Below are 17,206 nucleotides of genomic sequence, written 5' to 3'. Positions count from 1 at the left end.
TACACACCCACATGCTCTCACACATGCACATTTATTCACTGCTCATATGCAGTACTGAGAAAAACCACATGCATTTCTCTGAATCTCTTAGAAACATGAACATGGCACAGGAAGACAGTGGACTTGAAATGAACCTGAAAGCAACACAGGTCAAAGAGCATGAGCGGGATAAGCTGAAATAGTGCAAGGTGACATGAGGGGACTTTATTTAGCACCAGCTGAGACAGGCATCACAGCTACACAAGTTAAATGTTTGTTGGTGCAGCTATAATAGCATGCACACATAAATTGGCTCTGGGACAGATACTTCCTCATATGACAGCAGGGAGATGTCAGACATCAAACGTTGCATAGTCAGTCAAATAAGTAAATGAGATTTGTTTTTAAAAGAAAACATTAAAGTGACTATAACTGCATGTTATTCTGCACAACAAATTATTGTAAAACAAGCTTGATCAAAGAAAAAAAAAAAAAAAAGTGACAATATCTATAAATACTTGAAAAAAACCTCTACAGAGATACAATTACAATGCTGCTGTTCTGCTTTATCTGTCACGCTTCTATTGGGCACCCATTTCTTTTCATTACTGTATGTGTGCGCTACTGCCCATGTGCTACTCACCCACGGTGCTGGCCTCCTCCAGCACCACCTCTATAGCGCGCGTGCGGTACTCCACATGGAAGTTGAGCATGCGTGGTTGCCGCTCCACGATGTGTCGCGCCGGCGGCACGGGGCAGAAGGCCGAGGAGGAGGAAGAGGAGGAGGAGGAAGGCGACGTGGACGCCGACACAGCGGCGGGCGGCGGCGGGGGCGCGGCTGCCGGTGCAGTGGGCGGGCCCGTCTGAGACGCCTCGCTGGTGAAGCTGCTGCTGGGAGGGAGAGAGGAGGCAGCGAGGGGTGAAACCCCATCCGGTCCGGACCCGTTCACTGGACTCAGTCAGTCAGTCAGGCAACCGCTTGAGGTGATGGTGACAAGTGAAATATGGCAGGCATGTACTACTAAAACAAACAAGACAGAGTTTGAGAGTGGCTGTAAATATTTCCTTGTAAATGGCTCCTCGGTACCAATGTAAATGTTTCCTTGCTACATTGCAGTGACTTCAGCGGCTGTGAAGCACTTAGACAATAATTATGTTTCCACTTAAACTTCCTGTGGAACAGACCATTATGCTCGGTCCTGCCTCTGTCAGTATTGAACACTGACACTTCATTCAGGCCTCTGTCACCTGCTTCTCCTATTCTTAATAACATGAAATACCAGTGCTGATTGTTGTGAGTTTGTTGTCCTTTGTAACAACGATGTCCTTTGTAATCGTGAGGAAACAGATTTTTTTTTTAAATACAAGAAACAGGCAATAGGCTGTCAGTCAGTCAAAGAGGAAAGGCATTTTAATTAATCAGTATTGAATTCTTGTTTAAATTAAATACTTATCTGAAAATACTTCTATACATCCTCTGCAGTTGCCCGTTTGATATACAGTTCTTCACCTTCATAACACAAGCACACAAACTATTTTATATGTTACACAGCCTCAGATGGTAAAGTCAAATGTTACTAGCAAAAAAAAAAAGACTAGATTAACACAGTACCAGTCTTCACGGTGATCCCATTATTCAGTTTCTCATTAGTGGGGAGACACCTAACGGACAATCTGAAACTGGCAAAGAGGTATTGGGAGGGAGGGGGCCTCCTCCTCCTCTCAGCGTTATCCACAATGGCGGCAGCGCGGCAATCCAAACAGTATCCGAGTGTAATGTAATGTAAACAAGCGTTACTGCGGGGATAATATGCGTTGGGCCCAACAGACACTCAACTGTCTAGCATAGAGGAAACTCTCTCTCTCCCTCTCTCTCTCTCTGCTATGGCTTGGGGACAGAAAACAGCTTTTTTTTTTTTTTCTTTTTCTCTCTGTCTCTCTCTCACTCTTTGGGCGGCGGATGGTCAAATTCCCCCAAGCCCCCGTCCCCCTGTGGCAGTAAATAATGTCTTTTCTGAGGCAGCGGCTGGGACAAAAGGCTCTCTCTTCTCCTCCAGGGTCAGCACATATCGCGCTCAGAGAGCAAGCAGCGTGCCAGGGTCTGTGCACAAAGCACTGATTTATTCCACCTTATTATAATACCAAAAGGTTAAAGACGTTAGGGTCCTGGGGCAGGCAGGACACAAAAATGTACACCCACACCGTGGAAAAATATGATACACCACTGACATCACTGAAAATATATTGACAAACAGTACCACTATTCAATGTTCACTAGATTGAGGGGTAGGACCACAATTTTCAAAGAACACATAACGAAAGGAAAAACTAAATCATATTATTATTATTATTATTATTATTATTAATAATAATAATAATAATAATAATAATAATAATTCTTAAAAGGGACATTTATAAAATATACCCTTGCCATGAATACAAGACTAATGAAACTTCACTAGGCAATTTAAGTGTATCCTAAGTGAAAGCCTAATGGTATCTGCTTTTACTCCCTTTCCCCGAGTCAAATGAATGCCGGGCCTTTTGCTATGGTCTGCATTTAGCAACTTTTAAAATCCCCATTACATTCTAACACATGGAACTACACAATCCCAGATTCAACTCATTTACCAATACTAACAACAACAACAACAACAACAACGATATGTGACCTTTGAGCTCACAGAAATTAAATCTAGAGGTAAAGCCAGGCCAATCCCTGAGAATGATGTAAGCATGAGGTCAAATGTTGTCCACATGGTTTGTATGATTTAACACTGAATTCAAATACTGTAGTTTGTGTCTTCAAATAAAGTGATGACAATGATTGCTCCACAAAAAGAACACCGACCACATTTTTTCCTGAGTAAAGGACAATGGAATTAAACATAAGGAAAATATTATTTTCAATCTGAACATGACAAAAAAGGCCTGCTGTTCAGTCACACATTCGATATGAAGTATAAAGGAGTTCCCTCCTGCTCCTTGGAATTTTACGGTACACAACCTCAAACCAAAAAGCCTGCGATTTGGTGTCTTTAAATTATTCTCTTAATAATGAATCGTTAAAAACGAGAGCAAAGGGCAGCATAGTAGTCTTCACAGTGCTCCCATTATTTGGTTTGTAGTAAGAGATCTTCAGCAAGGCACACTCTGCCCCCTCTGTGGAAAGGAAGGCCAGTCACACAGCCTCATCATCAATAATGGCCACAAAGGCGTAAGCGTGATCCTTACATCCCAAGGGGCTCCCCGTCTCCCATCAATAAACAACTTTGTGATCCGCAAACGCTCTCCAACTGTCCCTCATTCGGACTCTTGGCTCATCAAAGACTCTATTTAAACTGTTGTCCCTGCTCCTCCACCCACCCCTGCCCATTCCGTCCCCCAGCTCCCCGTTTTAAAAGGAATTCAGAAACGGTCATTCCATTGTGTGCACCTAGATGGCAGCCTCCACCCACCCAGCGCCTGGCAGAGGGTAGCGTAGGCCCCAGAGCTCAGTGCCTGGAGCCAGCTGGCAGCCAGCAGCTCAATGGGGGCACTTCAGCGAGCCGTGCCACCCTCCAGCCTGCAGTGCCGTGCCAGCTCCCAGCCAAAGGGGATGGCTGGATGTCGTGTTGCCAGAGCCCATTCATAATTATGGGTCTTAAAGAAAAACGTGTTCCTGGCCTCAATGCTTTTGCACTTGCTTACGCACATGCACACACACACACACACACACACACACACACTAAATAAACCGTCACACAGAGCACGCAGTGCTTGAATATATCTGCCCTTAAGGCTGTGGCGCATTCTGACCGTTGAAGAGAGACATGGACCGAGGACACAATGCCCTCAAACAGGCCGCTTTGGTCGCCAACAGTTTCAATTCCTGTTACTTGTTTCTCCTGTTGTCCATTTCTCTCTAAAACAAAACTGTGGAGGAACATGCATGCAGTCCACCAAGACATGCAAAACCAACTGTTTGGATGTGAACTGGTTCGTTACATTTCCAAATTCAGGTATCAACGTTTTTTGCCTGTTGCCCAAGACAGTGCCAGGCCTCTGTATAAGCCATCTGGGCCCAGTGAAGGACAGACAAATCTACTACCTTATGCAAATCAAGCATGGCTATGTCAACTGAGTGAAAACACCTTGAAAAGCTTGTGGTTTAACCTCAACAGTCATCATGAAAAAGGAGAAATGAGTGCAGAACCTTTTGAAATGTAAATACAATTTCAAAGATGTATGGTCATAGAACCTTTTGAACTTTCTGGGTCTCTGCATGAATCCAGTTTAAGAAGGCATAATAAGGAGAGCCTTGCTGATCAAACAATAGTAACATTTCACTTCACTATACCTTTACTAATAAACGTTAAACATCCATGGTAATTAATGGAAAGAAATATGCACATCTCTTATAGGAATTATTACCATCCAATAATGAGGTTAACCCAGGTTCAAGTTTGACCAGCCCCTGCCAGTATAAAAATGCACACATTTTGGGGGACTTTCTCTCTATAAAAATCTACTCAAGTGCAACACTGCCAATGAAAATGATCAGAGAACACTCTGGGGGGGGGGGGGGGGGGGGAGTTCACACACTGGAAAAAGCTACAAAAGCATTCATGAAGATTTGGTCTACGACTAACTGGTCTATGAACAAATACTACTAAAGTTCGACACTCTGATAGATGTGTACAGGGTTAACATGTACAATGTTTGTTTAAAACAATTACAATAAAACAAAACCTTATTCGCACTATGAAGTATGTGCGACAGCATTGCTGTCTCCAGGCCTGGATGCTTGCAATCACTAAATGCCATTCAAGCGGCATCAGAAAATGTAACAAGTGTGTGTCAGGGTTGTCTATGTATTTAAATATATGCATGTGTGGGGGGGGGGGTGTCTTGTAATACAGTAACGATCAAAAACACAAACGTAAAATCAGCAACAAAGTAGCAGACAAGGAAAAAAAATCCATATTGTAGAATGGCCAAAGGAAACAAACTAAAACCAATTTATTTACAGGACTGGACCAAAATACTGTCTAACTAGGATTTATCAGCCGATACAGAAAACATTTGTTTAATTGTTAGTGCCAAAAGAGGCGGTTCCACAAGTTACCATATATAAGGGGTTTACATACTTTTACCATGAATAAACTTGCCGATTTTAAAACATTGGTTTAGTCAAGTTAAGAGCCTGTAAAATGTTATGCCTCACTTGTTAAAAAATGGCTTTTATTTATAATCAGGATTAGATGAAGATCAGATCACATTTTTAGAGCCATGCAAAAGTCCAGACAATCCCAAAGGGTTCACAACTTCTTCCTCAGAACTGGATATACAGCACAGTGGAGGAAAACCAGTCTGTAACAGTATAGTGTGTGCCGTTAAACCCTTGGCTGTCTACATCTGTTCAAAGTCCTATAAAAATCTTGTCGCTTTGTTGGTCGTTTCCCTGCATTACAAAGGTTACCAACTAACCACCACACTGGAAAAAAAAAATTGTTCACAGCAAATCTGGCTGTTACATTCCAATTTTTTAATTTCTTTCTTTTTTTTTTAAAGCAATTAATCAACACCAGGCTTTGGAAGGAAAGCGGGGTGACAAGTTCACTGCCTTATACTTCACACTCATTTCCTTTCCAGTTCCTTTCCAGCAATGAAATTCTCCTCCGTCTACCACTGTCTAGAACTGCACCCATTTATTTTAACCATCTACCATGATCTTGCGCTATTACACCTGACAACTTTTCGTTGACTCAAAGAAGTTAATCTGGGTGCTAACTGTTCACACCACACCCAGACCATAGCCACCTCCACCTCAGCCATGGGCATAAGAATCATCGCTGAGAATGATTCAGAAGCCATGAGCTCCATGTCTTCTCCAGCCAGCATGTGTGCTTCTGTGAGAAAACCATTTCAGTAAAGGAGCTGAAGAGGTCTCCGCAACATACAGTGAAAGCCCAATGACTACAGATGGACTTCATTAAGGTAAAGGGGGGGGGGGAGGCACAGAAATTTACTGCCACGACAAAAGTGCTTTTTGGAGTCCGGTTTTACTTCACAGTGGCATGGACACACCAACCAACTCTTGGTAGTGAGCATCCCCATTTGGTCAAATCTTAAATCAAATGGTGTGTCACTCTTGGACCGCCGCAGCAGTCTGTACACCGTCTCTGTACAAGACCATAGCATTTACTCTCCAGCGCTATATGCTAGAGCGTCCATCACGCCAACCAGCAGAATGGACACAGAGGTCAGGAGAAGCCCCTACCAGTCCAACCCTGCAGCACTGAACTCTGGGTGCAGGAAAAGTCACATCTGTCGAGCGTACCTTTGCAAGATGCCATTTTCTTGTGGTATCACGCCGTTGATGGCTGCCTGTAAAAATGAACAAAAAAATGTGTGTTTAACAACCACTGCCACATTATTTGCAAAAAGGACATATATAAATCACATGCACATGTGGGCTTCCAAATAAATAATACCATCACAAATGGCATAAATCAAGTTGTTCCTTACTACTAGTCTTTTATGAAATAGTAGCCATAGATCTCATAAACCCACTCCATTTCTATAAGAAGCAAGTTGATTTATTTAAATGGATTCAAAGTAAAAAGTAAATACTGACAGAGGTAGAGTCTGCTGATAGGTCAAGCTTTTTCATAAATGTAAATTACCTCCACCAGAGAGTCATGCCACACAGTTACACATAACCAGCTCACTACTTCCCTGCCTTGCCAAGTCCCTGCATCCCAAAGAAGCTGTTCAACTTAGGAATGACTCGTCAAGAAGGAAAAGCACCAATATCAGTTAAATCAACTCTCACAATGTGGTCATTAATCCCCAGTTTCTTTTTCAAAATGACCACACAGCATCACTATGCAGAGTAAACATAATGCCCAGACCATGGAACAACTAGAAACAGAAAACTGAAGGAAAAAGGTGCAAATTTACAGTTGAATTTACTATACCCCATCGAACTGAAAACAATGAAAAGACGAATAGCACCCATTTCCAAGAGCGATGAGTATTACAGAGTGACAACAAACAAAAGAAGCGCTATATAAATAAAGAACAACAACAAGAAGTCTGTCAAACATCCATTCAGGAACACACATTTACACATGAGCGGAATGCAGTAACGAGTGTTGCACATTTCCTTCCCTTTCTGGCTTGGAATGCCCCGTGATGGCCTTGAACACGTGCGAGAGAGAGAGAGAGAGAGAGAGATAGAGAGAGAGCGAGAGAGAGAGAGAGCGAGAGAGCGAGAGAGAGAGAGAGCGAGAGAGAGAGAGAGAGAGAGAGCGAGAGAGAGAGAGAGAGAGAGAGCGAGAGAGAGAGAGAGAGAGAGAGAGTATGTGTGAAAGACTATGAGTTTAGCATAAAGCAGTGTGCTCAGAGAGCATCCAAATGCAGCCAGGGCCAACAGGTCTCAAGGAAAATTACAACATCTCAAGACACAGGTAAAGTATCATAACTTAATAAGTTGAGCTAAATGGGAACAAAACAACATTGTTCATATTAACAGTGAAATGTTTTATAATAATTGATTTGCAGTCACCTGACAACTTTCAACCCATCACCAAAGCCTGAGATCTAAGCAGCCCAAGTCCAGACTTTCTGGATGCGCATGGTTACAAACTTTTCTGCCATTACTTACTTTTTTCTGAACAATTACCATTTCAATAACCCCCTTTTTTTACAAGTATAATACATGAACTGGAGAATAGTAAGCAAAACTTAATAAATTAGATTTACTGACATGTAGACAATGTCCTCCTCAGATTTTTATCTATTTGGCAAAGTTTTTTGAGCAAAGTTTTATGCATATTTACAGATTTATTCCCACACTGTGGAGCCAGCAGAGCACACATCCACTACGTTTATCTGAAGAATCACAGACAAACGCAGATGTACACAATGCTGAAAAACACCTTTAGGTATTATAAACAACCCAATGCTAATGAAAGGATTTGCCATGCGAGTGTGTGTGTGTACATGATCCTGACCAACAGCGCACTGCTCAGTACTTCAGTGCACACCTTGTTCCTGCCCACAGTTTTGCAAACAGGAAGAGCAATTCATCAAATTTACAGGTGCATCTAGCTACTGCAGGGGAATGGACCTGCTTATTTTGAACAGCTTCCAACATGCTCAAAGTTTGCAGAAAACACAGAACGCAGAATAGAGAAAAATGCCCCTGCATAATGCCCCTGGGGGGGCATTACTTTGAGTCTCTCTGAAACCGTCACTTACACTGACACTGCACATTCTTTACAGTCTATAAATATATATGGAGTGGGACACCCTGCAGAAGCAGCCTTTCAGGTTGTGTAGTGGCTACTGAGCCACTTGTGTTGATAAATACTACCAGAGCAGAGGGTTTGGAGGAGACAGCCTGTACTGGAAAAGATGCTGTTCGTTATTTTGGTACGTTTTCCTCACATCAGTCAACTACATTCAAAGCAACATGAAATATGAAATCTGGGAAAAGGAAGAGTGTATAGCAATATAACAAATGTGCATCACAAATGGCCTGCTAAAAATAAGATTGTGTGCTTGATTAGAAATTGAAAATAACAGTACAGGTATCGATCTACAGTGTTCCATAAAAATGTTTATAGTATCTGCTAATACCCACCCGCTAAAATGTTATAAGGGTTGAAAAAAATAAAGCTTTCTAATTATTCACCTTTTTAGAAGCAATGTATGGATTTGACAGTTTTGTTATACAGTCTATATAGATCATCCATAGCTTCCTGTGCTGGTGCAAACATACATGTTTTTGAGTCACCACACAAAAATACAGATTTGTTCCTTGTCTATACACCCCTGGAAACAATCTGTGTAAACCCCCTTTTTAAAATTACATTAAGGTGACATTTCTAAGCACAATTTTCCAACACTAAAATCACTGCAGTATTCTGGTGCATCTGATGTCAATTTAGTGTAGGCAAACTAGGAAAAACTGCTTACTTCTTTTGACTAACTTCAGCAAACCAGATTAGAAGGACAACGGCGAAGTTACCAAAGCAATTCTTTGGGTTAATGAGTTGCAGGGGGAGGGTGTAGATGGCCACGAAAGAACTAATCTGTTGATATCTAGCACAGTACATGGGGCTGTGCTTTTGCTGGTGCAAATGTCAACACTGGATCAGAAGAACTGTGCAAAAGCAAGCTTGTGTTCTAACACCCACATAGGACAATAGGCCAATGTATGATTTACATGAATGGTCACAAACAGAAAGCAGACTAACCATCCCTTGATAAACAATTTGTAATTAACCAGACTTACACAATTTGCTATAATGTCTGCAAGCACATAAAAGCACTGGTACTTACCACCAAATCCCAGTTGTTCAGTTCTAGGAGAGTGATGGCTTCCGCAATGTTGTCAATCCCAGTACATGCCTAAAACGAAAGAGGTGTAAGGAAAGTATCACTTTCAGAACTCTCTCTAGCAACGCTAATCACAATGCATTTCTGAAATTAATCTTAGGGAAAGAATCTGTATTGTCTGTTAAAGGTTTGTCGTATTGGCGAATTACAAAACATAGTTTACATATTTATACACATCATTGTAAGTGGTAGAAAAGTGGCCAAAACAATCTCCAATATTTGTTTTAAAGGCTTATTAGCAACAAAGTAATAGCGTGCGGAAAAAAATAAACATTCTCTAGAATGAGAGTGATTACCAGCAAAGTTATGCATTAGACTGTGTTAAACGAAGGTCAGATATCAAACGATCAACCTGCTGTTTTTAATGCTTTTATTTAGACAGGTGGCTAAATTGTGCTCTTTCATTAGAGACTGTTCAACAACAAATAACAAATAGCATGTATTTAATTCGTCTGTAGAGTCAGTAATAAACACATTACTGTGCTAATGTGCCCATTACAAAAACAAAATCCATTTAAAGAACGTAGCTAGCTAGCTAATATTTTAATTTTCACAAACCGGACATATGTTCTAAATTAGTAAACAAACAAGCAAAACCTGCCTCATTTAATAGCCTTACTAGCTAGGTTAACTAAAATGTCCAGTCATAGCCATATTCCTATATACTCAGCTAGGCTAGCTATGCTAGCTAGCAAATTTTGTTCTGTCCCGATAGATACCCGACTAGACATTTTGACATTTACACTTATTAACAGAGAAAGATTAGGTACTTGTATCGTTTATTTAAGTTGTTCCCAAACGCCAAATAAAACTCTGCATGGAAACTAGCCAGCTAGCTAGCAGAACAGCTCCCTGGCAACCTAGCTTAGCTAGTTAGCTAGCTGGTTCGCCGGCTGCTGTCAAAGTGCAACAATGAAGCAGTTGCCTAGCATCCGAGCTAGCTAGCTGGCTAACTTTCACAAGTACCTGCCTACTTCAGTAATGTTAGGCAGATAGCCAACTAACAGTTGGCTTGTTTCGTAGCAGGGTTGCAGTCAACCGTTGTTTTATGGATAAGATCGCTGTAAATACTAAAAGCACCTCGGATAATTGGATAACTTGCCGGCTAACAAACTGTCAGTGACTTAGCAGGCTTAGATACCCAGTTAGCTCGCTAGATACTCTTGTAAGACAAGGGTTGATATGTTAGCTGCCAGCCAACTGGCCTTCTGAACAAAAACAGGTTACGCGTTTGAAGTATGCACGCGTCTCACCTAAAACCAAAATGAATAGACGTCTCCGGTTAGACAAAAACCTACCTGAAAGTCAGCCAGAATCATTTCTCTGTCCATGTTGCTGCCACTATCGGAGGCCATCGCAGTGACTGACTAACGCTGACGCTATTGATAACGCTAATGCTAGCTCTTCTGGTACTGCTAGATGTGCTGCCCTGACTCACTTGCTTGGTCCCTTTAGCACACACAGTCTGAGACGCAAAAGGGTAACTAGGGACTCATGTAAAACGTCGCTTTGAATCTTAAGGCCTATTTGACCCCAGGATTTGTCCTAGTGCAGCCGGTAATTCAAGAGCAAATGCCACACTTTGGGTCCTTCTTCCTAATCTCAAATAGTTTTAGTAGATTTTCTGTTACCGTCACTTTTTATCAAAGCAACGGAAACATTGTACGGCAGTCGCGAAGAACTGTCGCAAATTGAAGACAAAAAATGCGTTCTATTAACGCAGAAATCACGCAGGACTGGGCACCGTCGTTTACCTTAAAACAACTGCAGGTTGTTTCAGGTAATATTATCTGGGGTCAAAAAAATGGCCATTGTTAGATTATGTCGTCGCATATCTTATTTCTTTTTAAGAGCCTGTGGTTATGGGGAAGATGGTCTTAACAGAATCTTTTAGTATTAGCCTATTTAAGAGGCTCATATTAAAGACTGGTGAAATATTTTCATTTCAGTTGACAGCTTAAACAGACCAAATACATTTCAATTATATGTAATAAATAATACATTTTTATGTTTGCGGTATACTTCACGTAAACTAAGCCGTTTCTGACTAATTTGACGCACGAGCTCTTTGCAAGCGTGCACCAATAATCATCACCCATATGACTGATACCTACATTGTATTATCAAATCAGTGTGAAGTAACGACTGATCTGTCGTTTGTACTAACAATGGCAAATGTACAACTGTTTCAATTAATATCCTAAAATAACAGTCTAATTAATGGGTTAATGATTGATGCTCCATGGGCCAAAATGAGCTTCAAGCGAATTCATGCCTGTCACTTTATCTCCCCAGTGTGTGAAGAGGGAAAGCCTAAAGTACAGATGAAGCTCTTTTCACCGTTAGCCTACCGTTGAGTCCCGCCTCTCCCTCCGTCTGTTTTAAAAGTGGGCGGAAGTCAGTCCTTTAGTTCAAAAAATGAATGATGTCAAACAGTAGCGGACTCTCTTTCTCTTACAACGTCTACTGCTTAGTGCCATTCTGGTTGTCGAATAGCTATAGCAAGAAAATGTTCCGACGATACATCGATGTAGGCTATTTGATGCAACTGTTTACACAGGTAGCTAGTACAATGTTATAGCATATTTTACCTAACTCGAAATGTGACACTATTGCGTGAATCTTGGTGCTGCGTAATGTAGCCTGTAATTAACTAGCTACAATGTAACGCCGGGAGTGCGATCAAGAAGATATTTGCATTTTAACTTATGTAGTGCTGTAGCGTGAATTGGTAGAGAAACACAACAACGGTTTCTCATTCTGTAAACTCACCCGTTTGTATTTTTCGTCTCGGAACCGCTTAGCTTTTGTATTTGCTCTACCTCATCAACATTCAATAGTGCAAAGTCATAATGACACAAATCTGAGTTTATTCAAATGCGCAACTACATTCAAACGATTTCGTCTCGATTTGAAATGGGCGGGAAGCTTGCATAAAACTTTGAGAACACATCCTTCTATAATCATTGGATGGCTGCGGGTAATCGTTGCTTGAAGTGACATTCATTCTCTTTATTTGTTTTCAGACGCGTGATTGGAGACATCGATAGGTCCGGTGAACTTAGATAACCCACACCTTTGGGTGGCAGTTTTAAGACAATGCACCTGCATATCAGTGTCGAAATACGACTCTGAGTGGATTTGTAAATTTTGAGTCCTCAAATATTGTGGTCGGTTAAGGAGCACCAATGCCTAATCTGCTGATACGTAATGTCATTTGGTTTTAATATGAAACGTTTTACGGGATTACTTCTTTTTTTAAACATCCTCAAAAGTCTGGATGCAAGATCTGTACAACCGTCATAACTGGAGCCAAGTTGCAGCGTATGTGACCTGCACGGGCGTCTTTCTGGAGTCAAGGCAAGAAAAACATTTTCAAGCTAGTATCCGATCATGTACTTTTGTACAACACGTTTTCGCCGGTGGTGACTGAAGCCTGCTTCTCGGATATGGCGTGATATCCCCGTTTTCTGTACTAAGAACGATTGTTACAGTGGGACGATATTAAAACTTGAGGCGGATCTTGGCAGAACACCAACTTTTGGGGGCTGGAAGAAGAGACTATTTACTACAAATCCGTAGTGCTTCGCGTCCCAATCCGGACTGGGATCTTTAGCAACATCACAAAATTTTAATTGAACCCGTTATTGTACTCTCTCACCATTTTGTGAAGATCATGGCCGAAGCTCCAGATGCAAATAGGTTGTGCACAGCAGCTGCGCGAGGGGACTTGAGGGAAATTGAAATGATATTGCAGAGCAACATTGACGTTAATGAAAAGAACATTTTCGGCAGGACACCGTTGCAGGTTGGAGACAACAATCGACCTATACTTTTTGCTTTTAAACGTAATGCTTTAAATATTTAACAATAAGCCTAAATTGAATAGGTATATCTCAATGTCAGATTAGCTTCATGAGTCATGTCAAGACAAAACCTGAATAGCCTAATCGGTGTGTGTGTGTGTGTGTGTGTGTGTGTGTGTGTGTGTGTGTGTGTGTGCGCGCGCGCGCGAGCGTGTATTTTTATTCGTTATTGCTTTTGTTACGATCGGATATTTAGATTGCCTACTACTCAGATTTTATGCCAATTATACATTTTGGATGGCAAGTGTATAGACATCATATTGGGGATTGTCGGGCTTGTAATTTCTTATTAACTCTTAAAATAAGACATTTTTCATACCAATAACATATGTTGCTGTTAACTTGGGCCTGCTGTATGGGAGCTGCTAAATTTTACATTTGTTTAATCCATATTAGTCTAATAGGGCGTAGGCTGCAATGTTGTAGTAGTAAAGTTTCAGAGTCTTTCAAATATTCTTTTTCAAAAATGGTGTCACTTCCCGTTTTACAGTCGTCTAAAAGGTAGGCTATTGATTTTTAAACATTTTAATGTCAGTTAACCTGTCCATGTTTTTGTTTAATAGCTTCGTATTTAGTTTGTTTTTGGTCTTGGCCTACATTTAAAATGGAAAATTCTAACCTCTGAATAGAACAGCAACCAACACCATAGGCCTTAATATGGTGATGTCAGACCACACAAAAATAATTTTAAGTTTTGTAGTATGAAATGGGGTATACTCTAATTATTTAATTAAAAAAAAATAGCCAATGAAAAATAAAACAAACTGCAGCTCGAACCTGGTGATAACACACAGGTCAAGTTAAAATGCTCATACTTTATACAAGAGTCTTGTTTCTGTTTTAAAATTAATGGTTATACATTTTGAAGGTATAATGTTTGAACAGAATTGCTCCAAATATCACAGGCCTCGATGTAGTGATGGCCTGGATTACTCCAAAAAATATTTACATTTTTATAAAAGACAATAGGGTCTTCCTTCATTTAATCAAGTAGGCTCCACTGCAGCCCTGCTGGTTGCCTAAACGACGATGATGATGAGTATATTTATATAGTGCCTTTTATAAACCCAAGGTCGTTTTTACACCGGTCAATCTCAAATACAATTGTTGATTACTCATATTTATATACTGTATTGCATAAGCTGCCCAAGTTTCACCTTTAGAATGACTAGATATGTAGGCAGCTACGCATTTAGGGGCTTCCCAAATCAAATAAACACTTGATGTAGGGTAGGCTAAGATGAACGCATTTTGGCTGCGTTCTGTAATGTTGTGTTTCATCTCCCATGTTTACTTTAGAAATGTCTCAAACAACCATTTAAGGGAGTTAAATTTGAAGGTTTCTGATTCTGAAATTGTACTTTCAAAATATGGCCTAATTATTCTAATAATTCGAATTGTTCTGTCTTAATTGTAACAGTGTAGAAATTAATTTTTGGAAACGGAACTGATATTGGTCTACAATGAAAATGGGTTTTAATCCCCACTGTGTAGGTTACTTTAATCTAGTAGCCATATTAACATGTGCATTTATGGATACCAGAAATTAGATCAAGTCAAAGCTTTGCTTTTGTGAGAAGCTACAGATAATTGCATATTTTATTTGTATTGAATTAATTCAACCCCCAAGCATTAAGGTTGGACATATTTCTCATTTAGTTCTAAGACCATTATAACCTGCTTGTAACAATAAAATTCTTAAACGCATTAATAGTGTCTAGATGATGTCTTAATATTATATTTTACATAACAATACCAACGTATTAAATGTGTTCTAATATTGCGCTCCTCTTGTAGGTGGTGAAACTAGGCTGTCCCTGTGCAGCGGAGGCGCTGCTCCTAGCGCAGGCGGACCCGAACTTGCGCGACCCCATCGGAGGGCTGACGATAACGCACGACGCGGCAAGGGACGGATACGTTGACACGCTTCAGGTGCTGGTGAACTATGGCGCCAACGTCAATCTCCTGGACGGCGGCGGCAACCTGCCCCTGCATCTAGCGGCGAGAGAGGGCCATCTGGATGTTGTTCAGTTTCTCATCCAGCACACCACGCAGCCTTTTCAGAAAAACGGCGCAGGGTTAACGCCTCTTGAATTGGCCTCCGTGAATAACAGAGACGACACTGCACGTTGGCTAGAGACGTACAGGTCTACGAATTCACATTAAAACTATTGACCGTCAGCTTTGTTGTATGGCAGAGGTAACATGCTGAAAGGGAGTATTGAAGTATTACGTATTCAGCTAACTACCTCTTTTGTATTGTGAAAATCACAGTTATGAGCTCAAGGAAAGGTAATTTCCATCACTGCGACTTTATCGTTTCACTGTAAACTTATGGGTCCTTCTGCGTTTAATGACCTTTCGTTGCGTATTATAGGCCCGTTTTACCTAGTTTCCCTATAGCTTCGTAATGTAGAGACATTCCTAATTATTTGAGAAAGTATTCACAGTGACACTCGTGGTATGGTCTTTATTTCACAACGCTTTTTGTGAAACTGGTCCCTGACGTGGTTTTAGTTGAAAGGGTGACTATTTCAATAGGCTACACTTTATGTAGCTGCCATTTTGCGCAATTTTCATGTCCCTTCAGACTTTAATTTTTTAAACAGCAGAAAATCAGTCTCCAGTGAGTGTATATGAGGTCTGGAGGGACTTATGCCTCTTCTGTTGCATGATTTTTAAATCAAGAAAGAAAATCGTTCTGATTGTAAAAAACTTTATTTTACTAAAATAATTGCTTTAGGCCTAAAAGCCAGAGCCGACTTTTCCATCGCAAGAACTCTGACATATTGTCCTTTTTTGTTTGTTTGTCGACTAAATTGCACTTTTGCTTGTAAATTATGCATTTCATTACTTATCAAATTTAACTGTGAACGAATGTCTTTCTGTCGCGACAAGACATTATATCTACAAAATAACCAAAGACAACCGTTAAACGGTTTCCAAAAATGACTATATTTGAGTTGGGTTGTGTGTCCTAGGCTATGAGTGGTTTATCGTTTTATTTAACTGATCGGATAACACTGAAAGGGGGTTAGGCTAATGTGTTTTTTCCAATGTAGGCCTAAATGAAAAATACCATTTAATAAATTGGATAGCCTGAACATTACAATATAAGTGATGGTGAAATACTTTAATATGAAGTAATAAAACGCTGTGACTAAATACTATTGTTGGTGTCATTTCTATTCATATATGTAAGTTAGCTCTAGTTTAGTGGGCTATGAAGACAAGCTCGCATAGCCGAGCGCATGCATGAGCCTCAAAAGGATGAGGCGGCGCTCATAAATTAATTCCTAATCATAAGCGTCTTTGTCATCGTTAAAAATATGTTCACTGTGTTTCTAAAATACTTTACAACGATTTGCATATATAAACAATATAAGCAGGTAGCAAACAAATCTAATCATCTGTAGAATTAACATGAAAGTTCTAATCGATCTTTATTTTAAAAGATCCAGACTACTTTGTGCACATCACCGGGCGCCTCACATTTTCTTCACGTATCTGCAGGCTGATTTGATCGTAATCACGGGTTATGGGGTACTCATTACTTTAGTATGAAGTATAGCATATAGGTGCAGGGGTGGCCAGTCTAACTGGCAGTAACGTTCTCATTTTATCTTTGCAGCATGTAGTCTGTTTCTGCTTTACACGCGTGAAGTAGTCCGGATAGCTTTTAGGGTACTTTTTCACGTTACCGGAAAGTGAAAGCAAAAAAAAGAAGGAGAAACAGTATAAAAATATCTAACAACGTTTAGCTAAGGAAAAATATAAGAAATCCGTTAGATCGGTCTGAGGCAATAGGCTAGCATAGGCTCGTCTGATGCCAAGAATTTCGAATTTTGGCGCTGCCTGGGAGAAACGCTCACGATATCCTGGGAACTGCACGGAAAAATATCGCAAAAGAATTCTATTCATTCATTTTTTCGAAATGTACTTTTATGCTTTTTGCAACGTTTTTTTTTTTT

The 17,206-nt window shown here is 40.5% G+C and overlaps 2 protein-coding genes across 7 annotated transcripts in view; one reads left to right on the top strand and one right to left on the bottom strand.

Annotated features, from left to right (window-relative positions):
• faf1 (Fas (TNFRSF6) associated factor 1) overlaps positions 1-11,022 on the bottom strand; it is a 56,278-nt gene extending 45,256 nt beyond the window's left edge. Inside the window, exons 1-4 of one of the 2 annotated variants that reach the window (XM_035521924.1) lie at positions 10,668-11,022; positions 9,313-9,381; positions 6,302-6,348; positions 623-870 (exon numbers count right to left, since the gene is read on the bottom strand). In XM_035521924.1, the coding sequence (XP_035377817.1) occupies positions 623-870; positions 6,302-6,348; positions 9,313-9,381; positions 10,668-10,724 (421 nt within the window). In that variant the 5' untranslated portion in view covers positions 10,725-11,022. The remainder of the gene's footprint in view (positions 1-622; positions 871-6,301; positions 6,349-9,312; positions 9,382-10,667) is intronic. The other variant, XM_035521925.1, reaches the window with a different exon arrangement.
• Positions 11,023-11,098: 76 nt separating this feature from the next.
• On the top strand, positions 11,099-16,400 carry cdkn2c (cyclin-dependent kinase inhibitor 2C (p18, inhibits CDK4)). 5 transcript variants are annotated; one of them, XM_027001390.2, is made up of 3 exons: positions 11,099-11,149; positions 12,396-13,177; positions 15,033-16,400. In XM_027001390.2, the coding sequence occupies exons 2-3, from the start codon at positions 13,046-13,048 to the stop codon at positions 15,399-15,401; spliced, it is 501 nt and encodes a 166-aa protein (XP_026857191.1). In that variant the 5' UTR covers positions 11,099-11,149; positions 12,396-13,045; the 3' UTR covers positions 15,402-16,400. The 5 variants fall into 5 exon arrangements, with proteins under 5 accessions (XP_026857191.1, XP_026857189.1, XP_026857192.1 ...); XM_027001388.2 differs by lacking the exon at positions 11,099-11,149 and adding an exon at positions 11,803-11,899; XM_027001391.2 differs by lacking the exon at positions 11,099-11,149 and adding an exon at positions 11,803-11,929 and having other exon boundaries at positions 12,645-13,177.
• Positions 16,401-17,206: the final 806 nt, after the last annotated feature.

Source organism: Electrophorus electricus, chromosome 23, assembly GCF_013358815.1.
Source record: "Electrophorus electricus isolate fEleEle1 chromosome 23, fEleEle1.pri, whole genome shotgun sequence".
NCBI lineage: Eukaryota > Metazoa > Chordata > Actinopteri > Gymnotiformes > Gymnotidae > Electrophorus > Electrophorus electricus.
Note: the sequence above shows the minus strand (reverse complement) of the source record. Positions and strands in the feature narration are given on the sequence as shown.